This window comes from Rhododendron vialii, chromosome 5a (assembly GCF_030253575.1).
Source record: "Rhododendron vialii isolate Sample 1 chromosome 5a, ASM3025357v1".
NCBI classification, from domain to species: Eukaryota; Viridiplantae; Streptophyta; class Magnoliopsida; order Ericales; family Ericaceae; genus Rhododendron; species Rhododendron vialii.
Window position 1 is genome coordinate 4,943,532 of NC_080561.1, and position 18,208 is coordinate 4,961,739.

At 41.1% G+C, this 18,208-nt stretch overlaps 1 protein-coding gene across 1 annotated transcript; it reads right to left on the minus strand.

Annotated features, from left to right (window-relative positions):
- Window positions 1-15,238: 15,238 nt before the first annotated feature.
- Window positions 15,239-16,568, minus strand: LOC131325473 (uncharacterized). The gene has a single exon (XM_058357763.1). It carries the CDS (start codon window positions 16,494-16,496, stop codon window positions 15,858-15,860), a length of 639 nt encoding a protein of 212 aa, XP_058213746.1. The 5' UTR covers window positions 16,497-16,568; the 3' UTR covers window positions 15,239-15,857.
- Between the last annotated feature and the right edge of the window lie 1,640 nt (window positions 16,569-18,208).

The following is an 18,208-nucleotide window of genomic DNA, read 5'->3' on the forward strand; positions in this document are numbered from 1 at the left end:
GTGGTAATGTCTAGGTATTTTTATTCCATTCTCAATCCTTATTCTGCACTTTTTTTCGTAATTCTAGCTCTCGTGAATTTCAGTAGCTTTAGATCGATATTTTAAAAGGTGTTTTCCGCTCACGCGGATGCACGCGCATTATGTGACTTAGACCGAGACTCTTGCGGTGGGTTACTTTCCATTCTCTTTTCTCAATTTCATTTGTTCAACCGAAACAAGAACCACCATGTTATATGCCTAGGAAAGTCAGTAAAAACGAATATTGCAAACACAATGATTGAACTACACAAAACGTGGAAAACGAAAGGCTAGAGTATGTTTTCTAGAATATATTTTTGTGCTAAATTTTATTGCATCGATCATACGATTACTAACACGTGTAAACCTCTGGTACGATTCTATAATTTCAGCATCAGTTGTCGCTCTGCACTCCTACTTTCAATTATTGCTCTCGCCTAGCTAATTGCCAACTGATCGTAATTGAACATTCCATTGGACGGTTTTCAACCCATCATGATACAAAAAAGTAAAACCATTATACATGAAAAGTGTCATACAACTGAATATAATTGACGTGGATATTCATAAAGGAGATTAAAATTTGCAATACTGGGCATTGATTAATTGGAAAGGGATCGTGTCCTCTCCGATCCAGGTTTTGAACCGGAGAAAACAGTCCAAATCTAGATCATACATTATGAAAATCAATGGTTTAGATCTGCTTAAAGACTCTCTTTGAGCGAAGAATTCAATTCTTCCAAATTTTTCACGAGTCTTTGAGCAAATTCAAAACCACGATTACAGTATTGAACGGTTGGAATTTCGACTATCTCCTCCGATCCAAAACATGGACCGGAGAGGATTCCCGTCACGACGAGCCTCACATGCATGCCAAGTGTCAACAACTAATCTCTTGTCGACCGTGATGTAGAACGCGTGGAGGCCCAATTCCATGATCAGCTGGACCGAGCCAAGCCCCGAAAGTCCAAACGGTGTTTAATTTCAGATTACCCAAATTGTTTAAATTCGGACGAGCTCGGAATAGGCCCAAACTTGGTGGGCTGACTTATTTTCGCGCTCCGGTCAATACTCATGAACCCTAAGTTGATGATCGATGGTGCTTTTCGGCCTAATTTCTTCGTTTAGGCATTCAATTGCGTTATTTTGCTGTTTTAGGAAAAATTTGTTTCGTTAATAACTCTTAGACCGTAATTCCTTTTAAGTTGATTCTTTTTGGGAAAGTCTTGTTTTTCTTTCCCGTTTTCAATTTTAGGAAAAGCCCCAAATTCTAGGACTTTTTATTTTCCAAGTTTATTTTTAGGGTTTCTAGGGTTTCAGCCTATTTAAGGGTTTGTAACCTAGAGTTTATGCAGCTTATTATCAATAATATTCAGACTTTGTCTTTTTCTCTTGAAGATTCAAGAACTGCTCGTGGCTACGAGTACCTATCATTCGTTTGATTAGTACGCAACTAATCTCTTTGTTAATTCCGCTGCGTCAGACCGCAAAGAACTTCATCTATCCGTGGCAAATGTAGTGATTTGGTGTAGTATATGTAGTATCTCTTTTAATTTAACAATAAGTTTAAAAGGCAATGGATAAACATCAAACTGATTTATGAGAGAGAGAGAGAGAGAGAGAGAGAGAAGGGGGTCCAGGTCGAGTTAGTGCCTGAGAAAGACTCTTCTTTAATCATGGAGTACTACAACCACAATCGTCCACCTACTCCTTTTTAGAGTCGTTTTCTCCACTAGACTTCTTCCCTTTCTTGATTTAAATTCAAGAACAAAAATAAATAAAAATTCCACCCCCACGAACCCGAGAGTACTTCACGTACGCTCTAAAAAGCGCTACCCGACCATTGAACCAAACCCTAAAGTCGGTAACACTTTTATTGATCCACACCCACATTAGGTATTTGATCAGCATGAATTAAATTTGATAGGGTTCTTAATTTAGTAGCCCTTCTGACCGTTGCTAGATATAAAATTTTTTGTAGTACTGACTGAATTCATATGCCCTTAACTTTAAGACAGTCTTGTACGTCCTCACAATTTTTGTTTACATGTGGCCTACATCAAAGACATTAATGCTAGCCATGTTCATAGTTGAAAGTTAAGAGATAGGTTCTACTTCACGATCACCTCTCAATTTCGTGCGATGAAGTAGAGTTTCTTATGCTTTCCTTTTTGGCAAAATTTCTATTGCAAATTGAAGATTCAAACATGCATCTTCTTCTTCTTCTTTAATCTTATATTAGAAGAAAACGGCATTCATGAAAACCACCCGGCACTTACAAAGAAGGTGATTGGAGACTTCGTATTCGTGGCAAAATAGGGTGATCGAGACATCGACATGTTCGGAAGAACGTACGTTACTTAGATAATAAATCATTGTTGTAGCATTATCTTGAGGCTAAACACCTAATTGGCTCGGTATTCCTTAATTTAACAACGTTAATAAATTGTTTGTGTACATAAATAAGTATTTTCCTTTTGTTTGGAGTGAACTGATGCTCTCTTTCCTCCTTCATTTTGTATTCTCTCTCTCTCTCTCTCTCTCTCTCTCACTTGTGGAGAAGGTTTCCAAGAAAGTGGGACAATATATATGTAGCAAGTTTCACGCGTTAATCAAATCTAAGTACTACCTATGTTAACCAAAAAAACAAAGAGAGTCCGGTTCGCAAAATGAGGGCTTCAACATAAAATATTTTTTGAGAAAAATTGAATTCTTAATTTGGACAAAAATGTATTTTTTTTAACTTCTCCTTTTGCAGACGGGACTCTCTTTTTGAAACGGAGTGAGTAACTAATTGTGGCATATGATTGACGGGATGTCGACATACTCGTCAGTCGTCAACGCCAAGAATCAACATATCTCAGCAGTGGGATTGGATACTGGCCCACATCCAAATAGTCAAGATTCTTTCTTATCGTTGTGATACCGTCGTGCTTAATTTTTGTAATCTTATTTTCATAGACTAATAAATTCATTTGGGTAATAAAAACATATCTTTGTAAATAAGCGGAGTAATTCGTATAATTAATGCCAAATATTGTTGTACCCAGTCAACACAATTCGTTACTGAGATTAATAAAATTTTTAATATTTTAGAGATTAATAAAATTTTTTTTGCTGAGAGAAAAAAAAAAGTAATAATTGTTACCATTTTATATGTAACATACACACGTATCCATAATTTCTACTCCATAAAACACACTGTGTAGTTGTGTACCATAACTTTCTCAATAACGAAGCTAGAGGCTCAACTTCTAGTAATCAAGTTGAGCTCGAACTTGAGTCTTAGGTTCATTCAGTAAATGAACCGAGCTTGGGTCATTTACAGACGAGCCAAGCTCAAACACTACAAAATTCGGCTCAACTCGATTTATTTGCAATTCTAGTTGTCCTGTCCCTATTAAAGTGAATTAAATATAGTCTATCCAAATATATAACACCATGTAGATCAAACATGCATGAATCTAAACTAGTATCAGGTCTGGCTTTCTTCATTTTGGATAGGGGTGTAAACGAGTCAAGTCGAACTGAATATTGGCATGTTCGAGCTTGGCTTGATCATAATTCGTTAGGCTCGAGCTCAGCTCGAGTTTGAATCGAGCCGGAAAATCTTGGCTTGAGTTTGTCTCGACAAGAATGTACAAAGCTCGAGTTCGGCTCGTTAGTATTCGGTCTGAAATAAACCAGCCGGCTCGGCTCGACTTTGAGCTCGAATTCGTCAACTTTTCAGCCTTAATATTGAAAAATTGGCTAAACGAGTCAAGTCGAACCGAATATTAGCATATTCGAGCCGAGCCGATCCAAGCCCAACCTATATATTTCGAGCCGAGACGAACCGTTCGCGAACCTATATAGTGGCATGTTCGAGTTGAGCCGAGCCGAACTTATATATTTCGAGCCGAGACGAACCTGTTCGAGCTGAGCCCTGCTAGGTTCTAGCTCTGCTCGTTTATCAAACGAGCCGCAAAATCGAGCTCGAGCTCGCTCATTTATCCTTCTAACTGAGACGAACCGAGCCCTTATCGAGCCGAACTCGCAAGCTGCTCAGCTCATTTACAGCCCTATTTCTGGGGTACACTGTGATAGTTGACTACAAGCATGTCTTTTGTGTACAGAAAGAGTAAAAAATGCATATTTGTGCTTTGTTTGGATTGCTTTTTAAAAAGAAAAATTCTCAACTTTAAAAACACTAATTACTCGTTCTTCCAATCATTACTCATTCCTATCTCGAATCATTATTCTAATTTTTCTTTCTCTCTCTTCAATTATTACCTCTACTTTCAATCATTACTCTCATTTTTCCTTGGGTAACTTTTGGCATAATAAAACCATTATGAGTATAACCAATACTCATTACAAACATAACAAAATCATAATAAGGCATAACTTGTTTGTTATGCTTTGGTTGAGTTTGGTTATGCCTTGGTTGATTTTTTGGATATTCCTTGGTTATGCATTGTTTAGGTTTTGTTATGCTTGCAATGGGTTTTAGTTATGCTAATAATGGTGAAATTATGCCAAAAATTACAGTGTCCTCAAAATGACCGGGGACACCATAGCATCATCCTTTTTCCTCCACTCATAACCCTACGAAAAAATTTAAAAACTCATCATCCAAAGACAACATTTGTCGATCAAAAAAAAAAAGGAGTAAAAACTTTAATATATTAAACTGACGGATAATGCTATGGTGTTCCCGGTCATTTTGGAGACACCGTAATTTTTGGCATAACTTTACCATTAAGAGCATAGCTAAAATCAATTACAAGCATAACAGAACCCAAACAAGGTATAACCAAGGAATATCCAAAAAATCAACCAATGCGTAACTAAACCCAACCAATGCATAACAAATAAGTTATGTCTTGCTATGGTTTTAATTATGCCTTGCTATGGTTCTGTTATGCTTGTAATGGGTTTTGGTTATACTCATAATGATTTTGTTATGCAAAAAGTTACGGTGTCTCCAAAATGACCGGGGACACCGAAGTCATTCCCTAAACTGAATATAACTTACAGCACAACAACAAGAAAAAGGAAAACAAAATCCACACATCTGAAAAAAAAAAAAAACTGACAAAAAAAAGGCACCCACTGAAAAGAAGCTCTGGTGTGGAAACCATTAAAATTATAGATAAACACTAAGAAGGGCACATCCAGAAAAAAAAAAAACCCAAAACCAAGGCCCATGTACATGCCATGCATGAAACCAGGAAATGGAAAGAACAGAAAGGAAAAGGAGAATCCAACACTTTTCCAAAAATAACCATCACTTCATTAATTAATGGCCTGTAGTTCCCAAAAAAAGAAAAGAAAAAAATAATTATATTTAATCAAATCATTTTTTTTTTCACGGCGATATACATCAGCGGGGTTAATGGGGATGTTAGAGTTAGCACAGGAAAACCAGAAGCTATCCATAACCCTGGTCCCTTAAAGGGCCTGCCCTCTGTGGGGCTCGAACCCAAAACCTTCCACGAAAGAAAGGCAATGACTGAGCAACTGCACTAAGCAGTGGTTGTCAATCATTGAAGATGATCATGACATCAAAATGAAAAATCTTGAAATTAAATCAAGTGCTTTCAATTGGTCCCCTCTAATGCAGCTAATTAACCCAATAGTCGTTGTAGACACCCCATTCTGGACTGTCCAGATAACGTTATTTGTCGATCTTTTATTTCCCCGATGATGATTTTGGTCGAGAACAGTCTGAGGATAATGGTGTGTTTGAGCTTTGAGCGTCCCAAACCCCTTTTCAAACCTTTCAAACCAGAGCCACATAGCCCCAGCAAAACCCAACTGGCACACGCCAGTGTATTGGACGCGTACGCCAGTTAGCTGCCACGTGTCAGTCATCGACCGTTGACCCAGTTATAATCGGCGCACGCAGGTTCATATATGGCGCACGCCAGTCAATTCCAGTCAAATCAACTTTATTCAGCCACTTGGGCGGGACTTTTGTGCCACCCTGACGTAGGCTACAGTTCCCCTGATGATTACATTCGGCAGGGATGTTCCCCCACTCTCCTACATTTACCCTATCACCCTTTCTTCTCTCTCAAGCTTTCCCTCCAAAAACCAACCAATCCAACCAGTCATTACTTGGCTGGTTACACCCCTCTCTCCTCTATATATACTCCCCCCTCACACTCTTGCAAAGGGTTACCAAGTTCACAAAAGGGTTAGCATCATTAAGAAGAAAAGAGCTCTCCTCTCCTCTCTTCTTGCTTCTCTTCTTATTCTTCCATTGAAAGAGAAAGAAAGGAAGCCTACTTCCACATACCTCCACTGATATCCAGTCACCATACACCATTCATCTTCAACCTCTAAGTTCTAAACCACCTTCAAACTTCAACACTCAAAAAGGTATACCACCTTTGCATCCTTTTCTGTTTTCGGCCCCTGAGGGGAACCAGCAAGGCCCAGGCTAGTAAACAATACTAGTCCTGGCCTTGAACTGGTAAAAATATGACAAATCGTATCAGATGAAACATGGTGCACGCCAGTAATTCTACGCCGTACGCCAGTCATGGCAGTACGAGCACAACTGGCGTGGGGATCATGGATCGTCATTCCTTTTGTTTTATCTTTCTGTCAATCACCCCTGCATGCTAAATAACCAGTTTATTGCTTTCTGTATGTTTAGAACTGTTTAGATATAAAGGTTATTGCTTATTCTTTATCTGTTTGGAAGGCCTCTGGGATCCTTCTGGTCATGTTCCAGAGCCCAGATGATGTAAAAGCCAAGCACTGGGTTAGGGCCAAACGTGCGTACGGCAGTCCGTGACTGGCGTACGGCAGTTAAGGCTATGATCCAGTGGCTGGCCTTTGTATCTTAGTTCAGTCATGGCCCCTTTTTCTGTCCCCACTCTGTTTAGGGGGTTTCTTGTCTATGTTCATGGTTTCAAGCCATCACAGCTGTCTGTAAACATTTATGTCCTGCTTATTTAACTGCATGGTTTGTCCTGGGTGTGCGCTGGTCCTTTTCCAGAGCCCAGAGGGTTGCAAACAAGAACTGTGAAACCAGAGGAGTGGAGTACGCCAGTCTCACAGTGGCGTGCGCAAGTCATATCAACATGTAGTGGCTCGGCCAGTGCATGCCGGTAGAACTTGCTCACGCCCCTGCGGGGCAGCGTACTGCATTTTGGTCAGTTGGCTCAGTGCTTGTTCTCAATCTATATTGTAGCATTGCGATCAAGCCATTCATGAGCATTGTTGTCATAAATCACAACTTGTTACAGTGCTTTAATCCCCATTAACTGTTCCCCTGCCCTAACTGGCTGAAAAATGATTAAATGAGAGAAAAATGCAAACGTTTTTATAAAATGCCCGAGTAGAGACCGATCTCCGGATTGGGCGAGAGGGGTGCCATAAAACCCTTCCCCTCTCGTAACCTGGCTCCCGAACCTCAGATATCGAAGGTGACGACGGACCAGTCCATGCCTTTTTCAAACTCAAACAAACGTAGCAAACGTTTTCGAGTTCGGTTCCTTGGGTATTCTCACCGCTAAAACCCGAGTGGCGACTCTGAATCGAGGCGTTTCGCCGCGCTTTTCCAACAACAAAAGGGGGCCGCACCCGATTTTACAAATAAAATTTCCGGGGGCGCGTGCCCACAGTGGCGACTCCGCTGGGGAACATTGCGTTGATTGATATTTGGTGATTAATACATAATTGAACAATTTTCAAAAGCTTGTCAAAACAGTACGCTTCGCGCTACTGAAGAATGGAATGGTAACGTAACAGGATCCAGCATCCGACCAATCCGAACTGGGGCTTTTACTATTGTTCTCTTGTGTCGTTTTCTACAAGTATCAATTAACAAAAGTGAGCCAAGCTTCAAAAGGCATTTGTTTTCAAAAGCGTTGCATTTCTCTCTCATTTGATCATTTTTCGGCATTCTCCGTTCGTATCGATGGTTGGTCAGCCCCGTTGAGGTGTTTTGGGTAACCGGCACAGTTTACTGGAGCCCGGGGTCCTCGAACGCCCAACAACCTTGGACGATGATGAGTCGTACTACCGTTCGACCATTGCTTTGCTCTACGCGTTGCAATGGGAGGTATATCGCGGCTCTAGTCAGAGGAACCCCTTTAAGCCAAAACCGGCCTCTACAGCGTGTACAAAGCATTAGAACCTTTCAACATAAGACAGGAACCCGCAGGGTAGGATTACTTGTTTCTAACCCCATATCCTGTTTATGTGTTACTGCTTTTCCTATCGCATGCTTGTACATACATTCATGACCGTTTTTGCGTAGGAGCATGCTAGGGCGGCTTTTAGGATGTCTTTTGTCGAGTCTGTCTTGCACCCGTTCGGCATTGCCTTGGACCGATGACGAGTCGTGCATCTCGATGTTGCACGTTATCAAAAATTTTCAAGTCCTTAATCAATGAGACTTCGGGAAATCAATACTTTCTAAGTCTTTATCTAACGCCCGATCGAGGTTTCAAACTGAAAAGCTAGGAACAACGGAGAGGATGTCGTGATGCTTACACCGCTCAGGCTCCAGCACAGTGTTGCTTATGCCACTTTGGTTACAGTATCACGCCATCTACACTGAGTCATTCCGAGCTCAAAACTTTGAAACTTCGAGAAGGGAAAAGTCAAAGGCTCAGGCTGTTTTGGCATCTCTTAGTAACATTCGATTCAATCAAGGATACACCGTCGAAAAGAAAATCCGAGGAAATTAGGCAACTGTCCGAGTATCGTAGGGCAGACTCTCTCTAGCTCTAGAGTCTAGGAGGACACCGACGACGATGACATGCGCGTTGCATTCCTTCAAAATTCTTTCAAAAGCTTGCTGCAGGAACACCACTGAGTTCTCATTTACTTTGCTGTCAGAAGCTCTAGGCCGTTTCACCGAAAGAAAGAGCCAAGCCTACTCGGGAGGGTCTGCCAGGGCCATTTCACTATCACTTCCAAAGCCATATCACCCTCCTCAACCATTAATCCAAAATGGCAGCACAAACAGAGCTGGCTGAGCTAAAGAGGGTTGTTCAAGAAATGAACCAGAAAATGGACAAACAAATGGTTATGGTCCAGGGACTGGTTGACCTTTTTGCCTCTGTCATTTCAAAGACAGATCTGGGGCTAGTCAAAGAACCTCTTCAGGCCCGCCACACTCCTGCGATTGGAACCAAGCTGTGCTCGAAAGACGTGTTCAAAGACCTGGTTGAGTTTCATAAAGCCAGGACTCACCCGGAAGAGAATGTTGAATCCTTGTTCAAAGCCAACGCCGAAAGGGAGGATATGTGCGACAAAGAAATCAATCCCAAAGGCAAAAGAGTGCACCCTGTTGATGGTGCAATGTTGTGCAACTACAAAGCAAGCAAAGGCTCCACCTTGAACCCCCAATCCAATCGCCGAAACCCACCAAGGACCTTCTCCCGTTTCTCCACGCCTTTGTCCTCGGTTTATGAGAAGCTCCTCGAAGCTGGCTTCCTCAAGCCACTCCTTCCAACTCCTTCGCCTCGAACATTCCCGGCATCCTACAACCCAAACGCCTATTGTGCTTTCCATCAAATGCCAGGCCATCTCACCGATGCTTGCTTCCGCCTTCGACATGAAATTCAAAATCTCATTGATAGTGGCACTATTCAAGCTCCACTCCCATCAAAGCCCAACGTCATATCCAACTTCATGCTCCAACACGGTTCAAACCCATGTGTTAACCAGATATCCATCAACTCTACTCAAATCAACTCAAGCTCCACTCAAATCAAACCTAGCTCCACCATATTCAACCCAACCCTTTTCATTAGCCCAGAAAATCAAACCAAGCCAATTTTGTCTCTCCCATCCGAACCCGAGGTTAACCTGATGGCCATAGGTGCAATCGAGGTCCTTACCGCCGATACCTGGGTTGATAGTGATGAGCATTCTACAAAGGAGGAACTCAAGAGGAAGCTTAATCAATCAAAGGAGAAAACGGACTGGCTTGGATCCTTCAATCATGAGAATTTGGGGCTGTTGTTCAAGGAGTTCTCTCAAGTGGGTTTGGACGAAGAAGCTGAAGAAGCCGAAGTGCTATTGCTTGAGCCTGTTGTCCTCTAGCTCCCACCTCTCTGCGAGGAAGTCAAGGGTAACTATAAAAGTTGCATTTTCAAATCGCGTCTCTTTTGCATTGACATTTTCGAGTCTGAGTCTGACGCAGTGTCTGTTAAGTCGTCTAAGTCTAGCTCTGAGTCGGAGCTCGTGCCTCTTGGCCCTCCATGTCGTCGCTTCTATTCTCAATTTGAGTCTTTTTTTGCTGTACTTGGCAACCCCGAGGGTTCTTATGATATGCATTATCCTGCTTTTAAGTAGTTTGCTGGCTTTTGAATAAACCGTGTCGACCCCGACGACGAAGGGATAGATTTCGATGGGATCATCCTCAAGGAAATGTGTTCCCTCGCCGAAAGGGAAGACGAAAGGCATGCTTAGCCTCTAAAAAGAAGAAGTAATTTCAAATAAACTTGAAAGATGGGGCAGACCCCCGGATGGTTCAAATTGGTTCAACGCTCTCCCCATAAGAGTATTGCGCCCGTTCAGACTTGTTCAAAGAATTCAACAATACCTTGGCATGGTCTCACAAAGACATGCCTGGCGTTGATCATGGGATAAAGAAATATCAAATTCCCGGCTACCGGATGCCAAGCCAGAAAGCAGCAGCTCAGAAGGCTCCAGGCCTCGTACCATACGCAAAACAGTAACAGCAGCGTTCCATCAAGCGCACATTATAAGGGTGCAAAAATGGCCTGGAGCGAGGCATTTCCAATTATAGCAGTCAGGACCCTTTCACTATCAAAGCCGTTCTATCTGGGGCTACAATCAAAGATCATCGACCTCGGCGGTAGCACATCAATACCTCAGTCAACATGGATCAACACAAGTGTTGCTTTTTCCTGAGAGAAGCTCGTTGGACTGAAAACCCCAAGGGTGGGCAGTTCCAAGCAAAAGTTAGAGCAGCCTGCTAGACCGAAAACCTATGAAGGCGGTCTAGGCAAAAGTTGGCAAAAAGTCGAAAGCTCGCTAGACCGAAAACCTGAAAAGGCGGTACTAGGCAAAAGTTAGAGCATAAAAGGAGAGGTAGAACACACGAGTGAACCTTTGCCTGAACTACGTTTTGACCTGATTCCCAGAAAGGGATACGTAGGCAGTCTCTCTTCGAGGCTCGGTCATACTTTATCAATTGGATCCAAGGTTGACGTTTTGGTGCACATCAAGGGTCAAGAAAGGTTGAGAACAAGACAAGCCGAAGTATTGACTGGTAGGCTGAAGTCTATTGATTCATTGGAGAATCAGAAGGGGGAAGCCATTCGTCTTTCAAGTTTAATGCAAACTGCTATTTCAATTTTAAAGCTGAGCAAAAGCCTTAAAATATTTTGAAGCATCAAAAACAGAACGAAATGCTTATGAGGCCTAACGGCTCACGGTTTATTCTAGGTTCAGCAACGTTTATTTTAAGCGGCTGCAGCAGCTTTGCAATTTCGCGCGCTAGTTTGAGGTTCACACGCACTCGTACAAAAGTGATGCGCGTTGGTCTCAAGCCTGCGCGCGCTTCTTCAATCCCTGTATCAGACAGCGGTAGGCAACCACCACGCCTAAAAGAGATTTGTCGCCGCTCCAACCTCTCTCACAGAAAAGCGGTAGGCTCCAACCTCTCTCAACCTTTCCCTTCTCCCATCGTTCCAATCTAGCCGCCGCTGGATTTCGAAACCGCGCGCTATAGGGCTTTGTCCGGGGGAGGGGCGCCCCCCCTCTCTATGTTCTGAATAAGTACCTATTCAGCCCCCTCTCCCTCCGCCGAGCTCTGTTGCTTCGGCGTGCTCCATCTGGCTTCTTTCGTTGTTTCGATTGTGGGTTTGTCCATCTCCGTTCGGTGACCAAACTCTTCTTCAGCCGTTCCAGAATGCATGCATCCTTTTCTCTTTTTCTCCGATTGCTCGACTTCCCCTCTTCTGACCGCCCCTCCCCGTCAAGCGTCGAAGGTTTCCCCAAAGCAACAACCGATCGACTCCCCCTTCTTTTCTCCCTTTTCCCTGTTTCGATTGGTTGTCGATTGTCCTTCCGATCGGATCTGGTTTCCCCTCTTCTTTCTCCCCTTCCCCAACCAGTCCGATCGTTTTCTTTTCTTTTCTTTTTTGTTTTGCATGCATGTCTGTTTGCAGGTTATTAGGGTGAGGCTGTGGTTTCTGCTTGTGATTAACTGATCTGTGTCGGCCGTCGTTAAAGATGGGCGGATCCGGCCAGTGGTTTGGTTGTGCTTTAGGCGATGATTGCAACTTGAAGATCGAAAGGCGTTTGGGGTACTGTTGGAACGTCCTTGTGGTTGGAGCATCCTTGGTATGTGTTCTTGAGGCTTGCTCATGGCGGTGGGGTGCTGTTTGGGTGTCATGTGTTTTATTTTCTTTCGTTTGTTTTTTCATGTATTCACACTATGTTCTGTTCCTTAAGCTTCATTGCCTTCGCATGTCGCCGGCGCCCTCTAGCTTATGCGATAACACAATTGTGTTTTGTTTTGTATTTGTTAAGCCTTTGTAATCTTTCTTCTCATTTATATATATATATATATATATATATATATATATATATATATACGAGACGGTTCAAGGGACACCAAAAAAAACACCTAAAAAAACACTCCAAATCTAAATCTCATAGTTCCCGATCAAATTTTTATGATCCGAACCGTTCAATGTGTGCAGAATGTGATTTTAAGGGTACTCGCGAGAAATTAGCAAAAAAAAAGACCTGAAAAGGCTTGATTTGAGCAGTTTTTATTTGAACCGTTCAATAAAAAATTGTTTGAAACTATTCGGATTAAGCCCTTCCTGGTCTTTTTTTTTTTCTGATTTCTCACAGGTACCCTTAAAATTACGTTCTGATCATATTGAGCGGCTCGGATCATCAAAATTTGATCGGAAACTATGATGTGTTTTTTTAGGTATCTCTGGAACCGCCCCCATATATATATATATATATATATATATATATATACACACAAATTATCAAGTGAGGGATCCCTCACTTTGTTAAAATGCGGGACTTTCATTTTCCGATCAAATTTTGAAAATCCGAACCGTTCAATGTGTGCAGAACGTGATTTTAAGGGTTTTTGAGAGAAATCAGCAAAAAAAAAATCGGGAAGGGCTTCATCCGAGCAGTTTTTGTTATGTTTTTATCAAACGGTTCAAATAAAAACTGCTCAAATCAAGCCATTTCCAGTCATTTTTTTTGCCGATTTTAAGCGAGTACACTTAAAATCACGTTCTGAACACATTGAGCGGCTCGGATCATCGAAATTCGATCGAAAAATAGGAGAAATGGGGACTAAAATAAGGACCTCCTTATTTGAAAATAAGTGTGTGTGTGTGTGTGTGTGTGTGTATATATATATATATATATATATATATATATATGATGTTCTTTTTTTATGCCAAAAAAACAAACAGTCAACCATGATATAGAACTTCCAAATGGAACGCCTTTCCCAAAAGTCACCCACCAAACACACCCTATCAACATTTCTCACTTAATATCTTAAAGAAAAAAGAAAAGAAAAGAAAAGGAAGAAGAAGAATTTGAAGCATGTCCACACCTAATAATTAAGGTGGAAATCCAAATCTTGTTAATTCTAATTACAGATAGCGCAAGTCATATATAATTGATTAAAACGATGGAGCCCATCTAATGGGGAAGCAGGGGCTGTGAGTAAACATGTACAGCATCGTGCATCTGTGCCCGAATTTTAAAAAAAAAAATTTATCTTGTCAGTTAATAGTTCAAATTTTAAAAAACTTTTAAAATTTGAATTGTTCAAAATAATTTTAGACGGTGAAATATGCTCTGACAATTGCACGCTGTTGTGTTTTACTCACAGAAGCCCCCGCTTCCAATGGATGCATGGGAAACGAAGCTTTTTAATTTCTTCTGAATTTTTGCAAAAATATATGACAAGTTGGACAAGTTAGATGACCGCTAACCCAACAATTAAGCACACACGACCAAGATTCTGTTAGCCGAAACCAAACGTCATGTTTTTATTTTATTTTATTTTATTTTGGGGGTACATTTTTCCTATCAACCTAGTTTACCCAATAAAGTGGCAGAAGTTGTGGAATTAAAAAATTGGGAAAAAAGTGTCACATCTTCCTCTCTTGTGCTTGACAAGTGACATCCCAACTACTGAAGGGCAATAGAGAGAACCTACCACAAGAAACACAACCCACGAACAGAAATGCAAGGGACAAAGAAATAATACTTCGAAATTATCTCGAAAAGATTAACTAATAGTTGAGATTCATTTTGATGTGCGTGACCCAATCATCAAAGTGATTCTCAACTACTGATTATTGTTTTCGAGGTACTTTCGGGATAAGTTTTCTTCGTACCTAGCATTTCCCACCCAAGAAAGGCTTTTTTGTAAAAAAAAAAAAAAAAAAAATCAGAAAAGTCTAAAACCAAAGACATAAATCCAATTCCCACCAACTTTGGAAGGCGATTCATTAATAAACTTGCTTCACTCTAAAGCAAATGGAAATTGTTTGGACTGAATTAATTTGAACCAGAGGGGATATATATAGTCCAAATCCGGATAATACATTAGAATAATCAATGGTTCAAATATGTAAATTAATTGCAGCAATAGACGATCCTAATTTGAATTGTTCTTTCCAATTCAAATTAAAGACCAGAGAGAAATCGAACCCAAAGCAAATATGGGCTCGCAACAAATATAAAAAGTAATATTCAGTACAAAATGAATAAAAGTCCATGTAGTATCACTGTTATATATATATATAGGCAGTCTCAAATGAGGGAGTTCTTATTTTAGTTAAAATGCAGACCTCCTCATTTCTCCCATTTTCCGATCGAATTTTGATGATCCGAACCGCTCAATGTGTTCAGAACATGATTTTAAGAGTACCCGCGAAAAATCGGCAAAAAAAATGACCGGAAAGGGCTTCATCCGAGCAATTTTTGTTTGAACCGTTCGATAAAAAACAAACAAAAACTGCTCGGATGAAGCCCTTCCCGGTCATTTTTTTTGCTGATTTCTTGCGAATACCCTTAAAATCACATTCTGAACACATTGAGCAGCTTGGATCATCGAAATTCAATCGGGAAAGAAAGGTCCACATTTTATTAAAATGAGGTGGTCCTTACAGGAGACGGACTATATATATATACACACACACTCAGTATTTACTCCCAACGCGTACGTTATACTCCATCGAAAGAAGAGAAACTGAGCATGCATAATCTTTATTTCTTTAGCAACACCATTGAAATCACAGGGACAAAAGATGAGCGATAGAGAAGCGAATAAGTTGGTCCGAACATTCGGAGGGTATAATTACAAGAAAAACTATAGAACAAAACCACAATAGTTAATTGGCGTTGAAGCCGGGGGCCCAGGGCTCTCTCCCTTGCTGCAACCTCCAAAGAAGAAGGCCTTCATGACCAGTAATTAGGCTGCGTTTGGATGATGATGAACATGCAGAGAGATTCACCCAAGGGATGAAAAGTAGAGAAATTACTATAAGATAAATATTTTACCTAATGAAATATTGGATACGCCTACCGGTCACTCCCTGATCACTTTTCTCTCACATACGTGTGGGTCCATGTGTGGGACCAACTTATATGTGAAAGAGGAGTAGTCGGTAGGAGTGTACGTAGCAAAATTTTATCACTTTCGGCCTGAATCTCTCCACAAATCCATGAACCAAACACAACCTTCAATGGTGCACAAAGTGATTATAATTTTGACATGAGCCTGCCTGCATGGGCAAAATGCCAAAATCTTGGATCCCAAATCGGTTTTTCCTTCACCAAAAAAGGGAGTTGAAATCTATTTAACTAGCCCATATGTGATAAGGTGATGGAGAAGCCATCTTCTTCTGGTGCTTCAACTCTTTATAAAACTTCTTGATGAACTCCTCCGCCGCCTTGTCCACCTGACCGATATCATGGCGGTCCTCCTCCGTCTCCTTCACCGGGAACGGCGAATCTGTTATCCTCAGCTGCCTCACCACCGGACTCTTCCCGAACCCCGGCAGGTAAAGCGGCGACGCCTCGGGGATCTCGTGATTCAAGATCTCAAACACCTTCTGAATGACCCTGACGTCCTCGTCGTGGCGGCCGTAGTAGTAGCTATCGCCGCGATGGTGGTGGTGGCCGTGGTGGTGTTTGCGGCGGGAGTAGTACGAGGGATAAACCGGGCTGTTGCTGCAGCTGAACTCGTACTCTCGGGGGGAGACGAAGGCGAGGGAGGCGTCGCTCGAGCGGCAGCTCAGGGCGGCGGCGTAGTTGTGGTGGACGGTGAGGTACTTGCCCAGGGCCTTCCCGGCTATTTTCCCTTGTTTCAGGAGAAGAGGGAGATCAAACATCATTAGCTTGCTCTTTGATACGCCTTTTCTCATCATGTAGAAGAGGATTCTTACTGTGTTCCACAGTTTCTTGGCCATCATTGGTGGTGTTGGCTCCATCTCCATTTCTAGTGAGAGAGAGAGAGAGAGGGAGAATTAAGAGAGGAAGGTTTTTCTTTGGTTTGGTTTGTTGAGGGGAAGAGGAGAGAGGTATTTATATAAGTCCTCATGGGGAAGAAAACACCACAAAAAATTATGGGTTTTTGGGGAATTGTGAAATGGGAAGTAAAGGATTGGTATAACCACGCGCGGCTCAATCATGGCCCTTGCATGCTATTTTATTGGTCAAAAAGCTTCTTATACAATGCTTAGGGGTCAAAAAGCTTCTTATACAATGCTTAATAATTAAAGTTGTTAATTTAGTTTAATTAGTTGACACCATGCTTGTCTTTGCCTTTGAATTCACTTTATTTTATTCCGTACCTCCACGTGATGCTACAGGGGCCTCTACCGCATTTACGTTGAGTCCATACACTTAGTTTTAGGTTTCACATGAATGTGTAATAGTATAGGCTTTTAGAGCACCACGTAACGGTACTCAAATAGCAAGTAATGAATTTTCTTCGGTGAGAGAAAAAATTGAAGAATATTGTGATCTTTGATGTGGGTTAGAAAAAATAAACAAATGTTTAGTTTTTACTCCATCAAAATTTGTAAGCTTCAAGAAGAGATTATTCAGTATTATTAGAGCATTACTGCGCCCTTCTAAAAATCATGTGTTTTGCTTGACACTTACAATTGGAGATCATATCCATACATTCTTGTGAGTTTTTAATAATGCTCGTAGCATTTATTAATTTTTTGGTTTGAACATAACAATAACATTCATTTTCCATTCATTTCTTACCTAATTAATTTGTACAAGGTAAAGATTATGTCAAAACTTTTTTTTTTAATGCAAAAACTTTAGTGCATATGCAGTCTTGCATCCAGCTCATATATGGCAATCTTCTATTCATTAAAATTTAATTATAACAAAAATAATTTTGACATTATCAACGCCTTTTTAAAATAATACTAACAATAACATGAATTTATCTTTCTATTCATTAGTAGTACTCAGTTCTCCTCAAATGGCTCACACTAATTAAACCGGGCTTTCTTTTTTATCATAATTAAACCGGTTGGTAAAGGGGTTGAAGGGATTTAATTTTTTCCCCCCCACCAAAATTCAAAAGCCGTGCTTTCGGGGATATTCATTAATGTGCATTTGTGAAATTGGAAGCAGAGTGTCGGCCACGCGCTCAACGCACGTGAGAGGATGTCATTTTCTTGTGAGAAAATGTGGTTTTTGTTTGGACACATCTTGGGAGGGAGTAATTATTTAGTTTTCTTGGAGTACCGCCACTGGTGTCCTAACACCATTTCCGCCTAACATATTTGTGGAGTTCATAAACTTATTACTAGGGCGCCCTAGAAAAATGCGGTTGAAAAAATGTGAAGTCCATACAATTAATACTAGGACACCCTAAAAGAATGTGCGTTGAAAAAATAGTGTTAAGACATCACATAATGGAGCTTCAAGACAGTGAGGAATTTGTTCCTTTGGAGGTTGCTTTTCAAGGATATTATCACTAGAAAGCTCCCCCCATGAGGTTAAACTTCTCAAAAAAGTCCCCTCTACAATGATTTTAAGATATTTTGGAGGTGTCCTTATCGTCCGTAATGTCAAGATTAGACACACTGCCTTCCAGACTAAGGCAACATTAGCCTATATATAGGGTTGCTACAGATTGGTTAAGACCATGGGCTCCGTTTGTTAATTCCATCTATGTTAT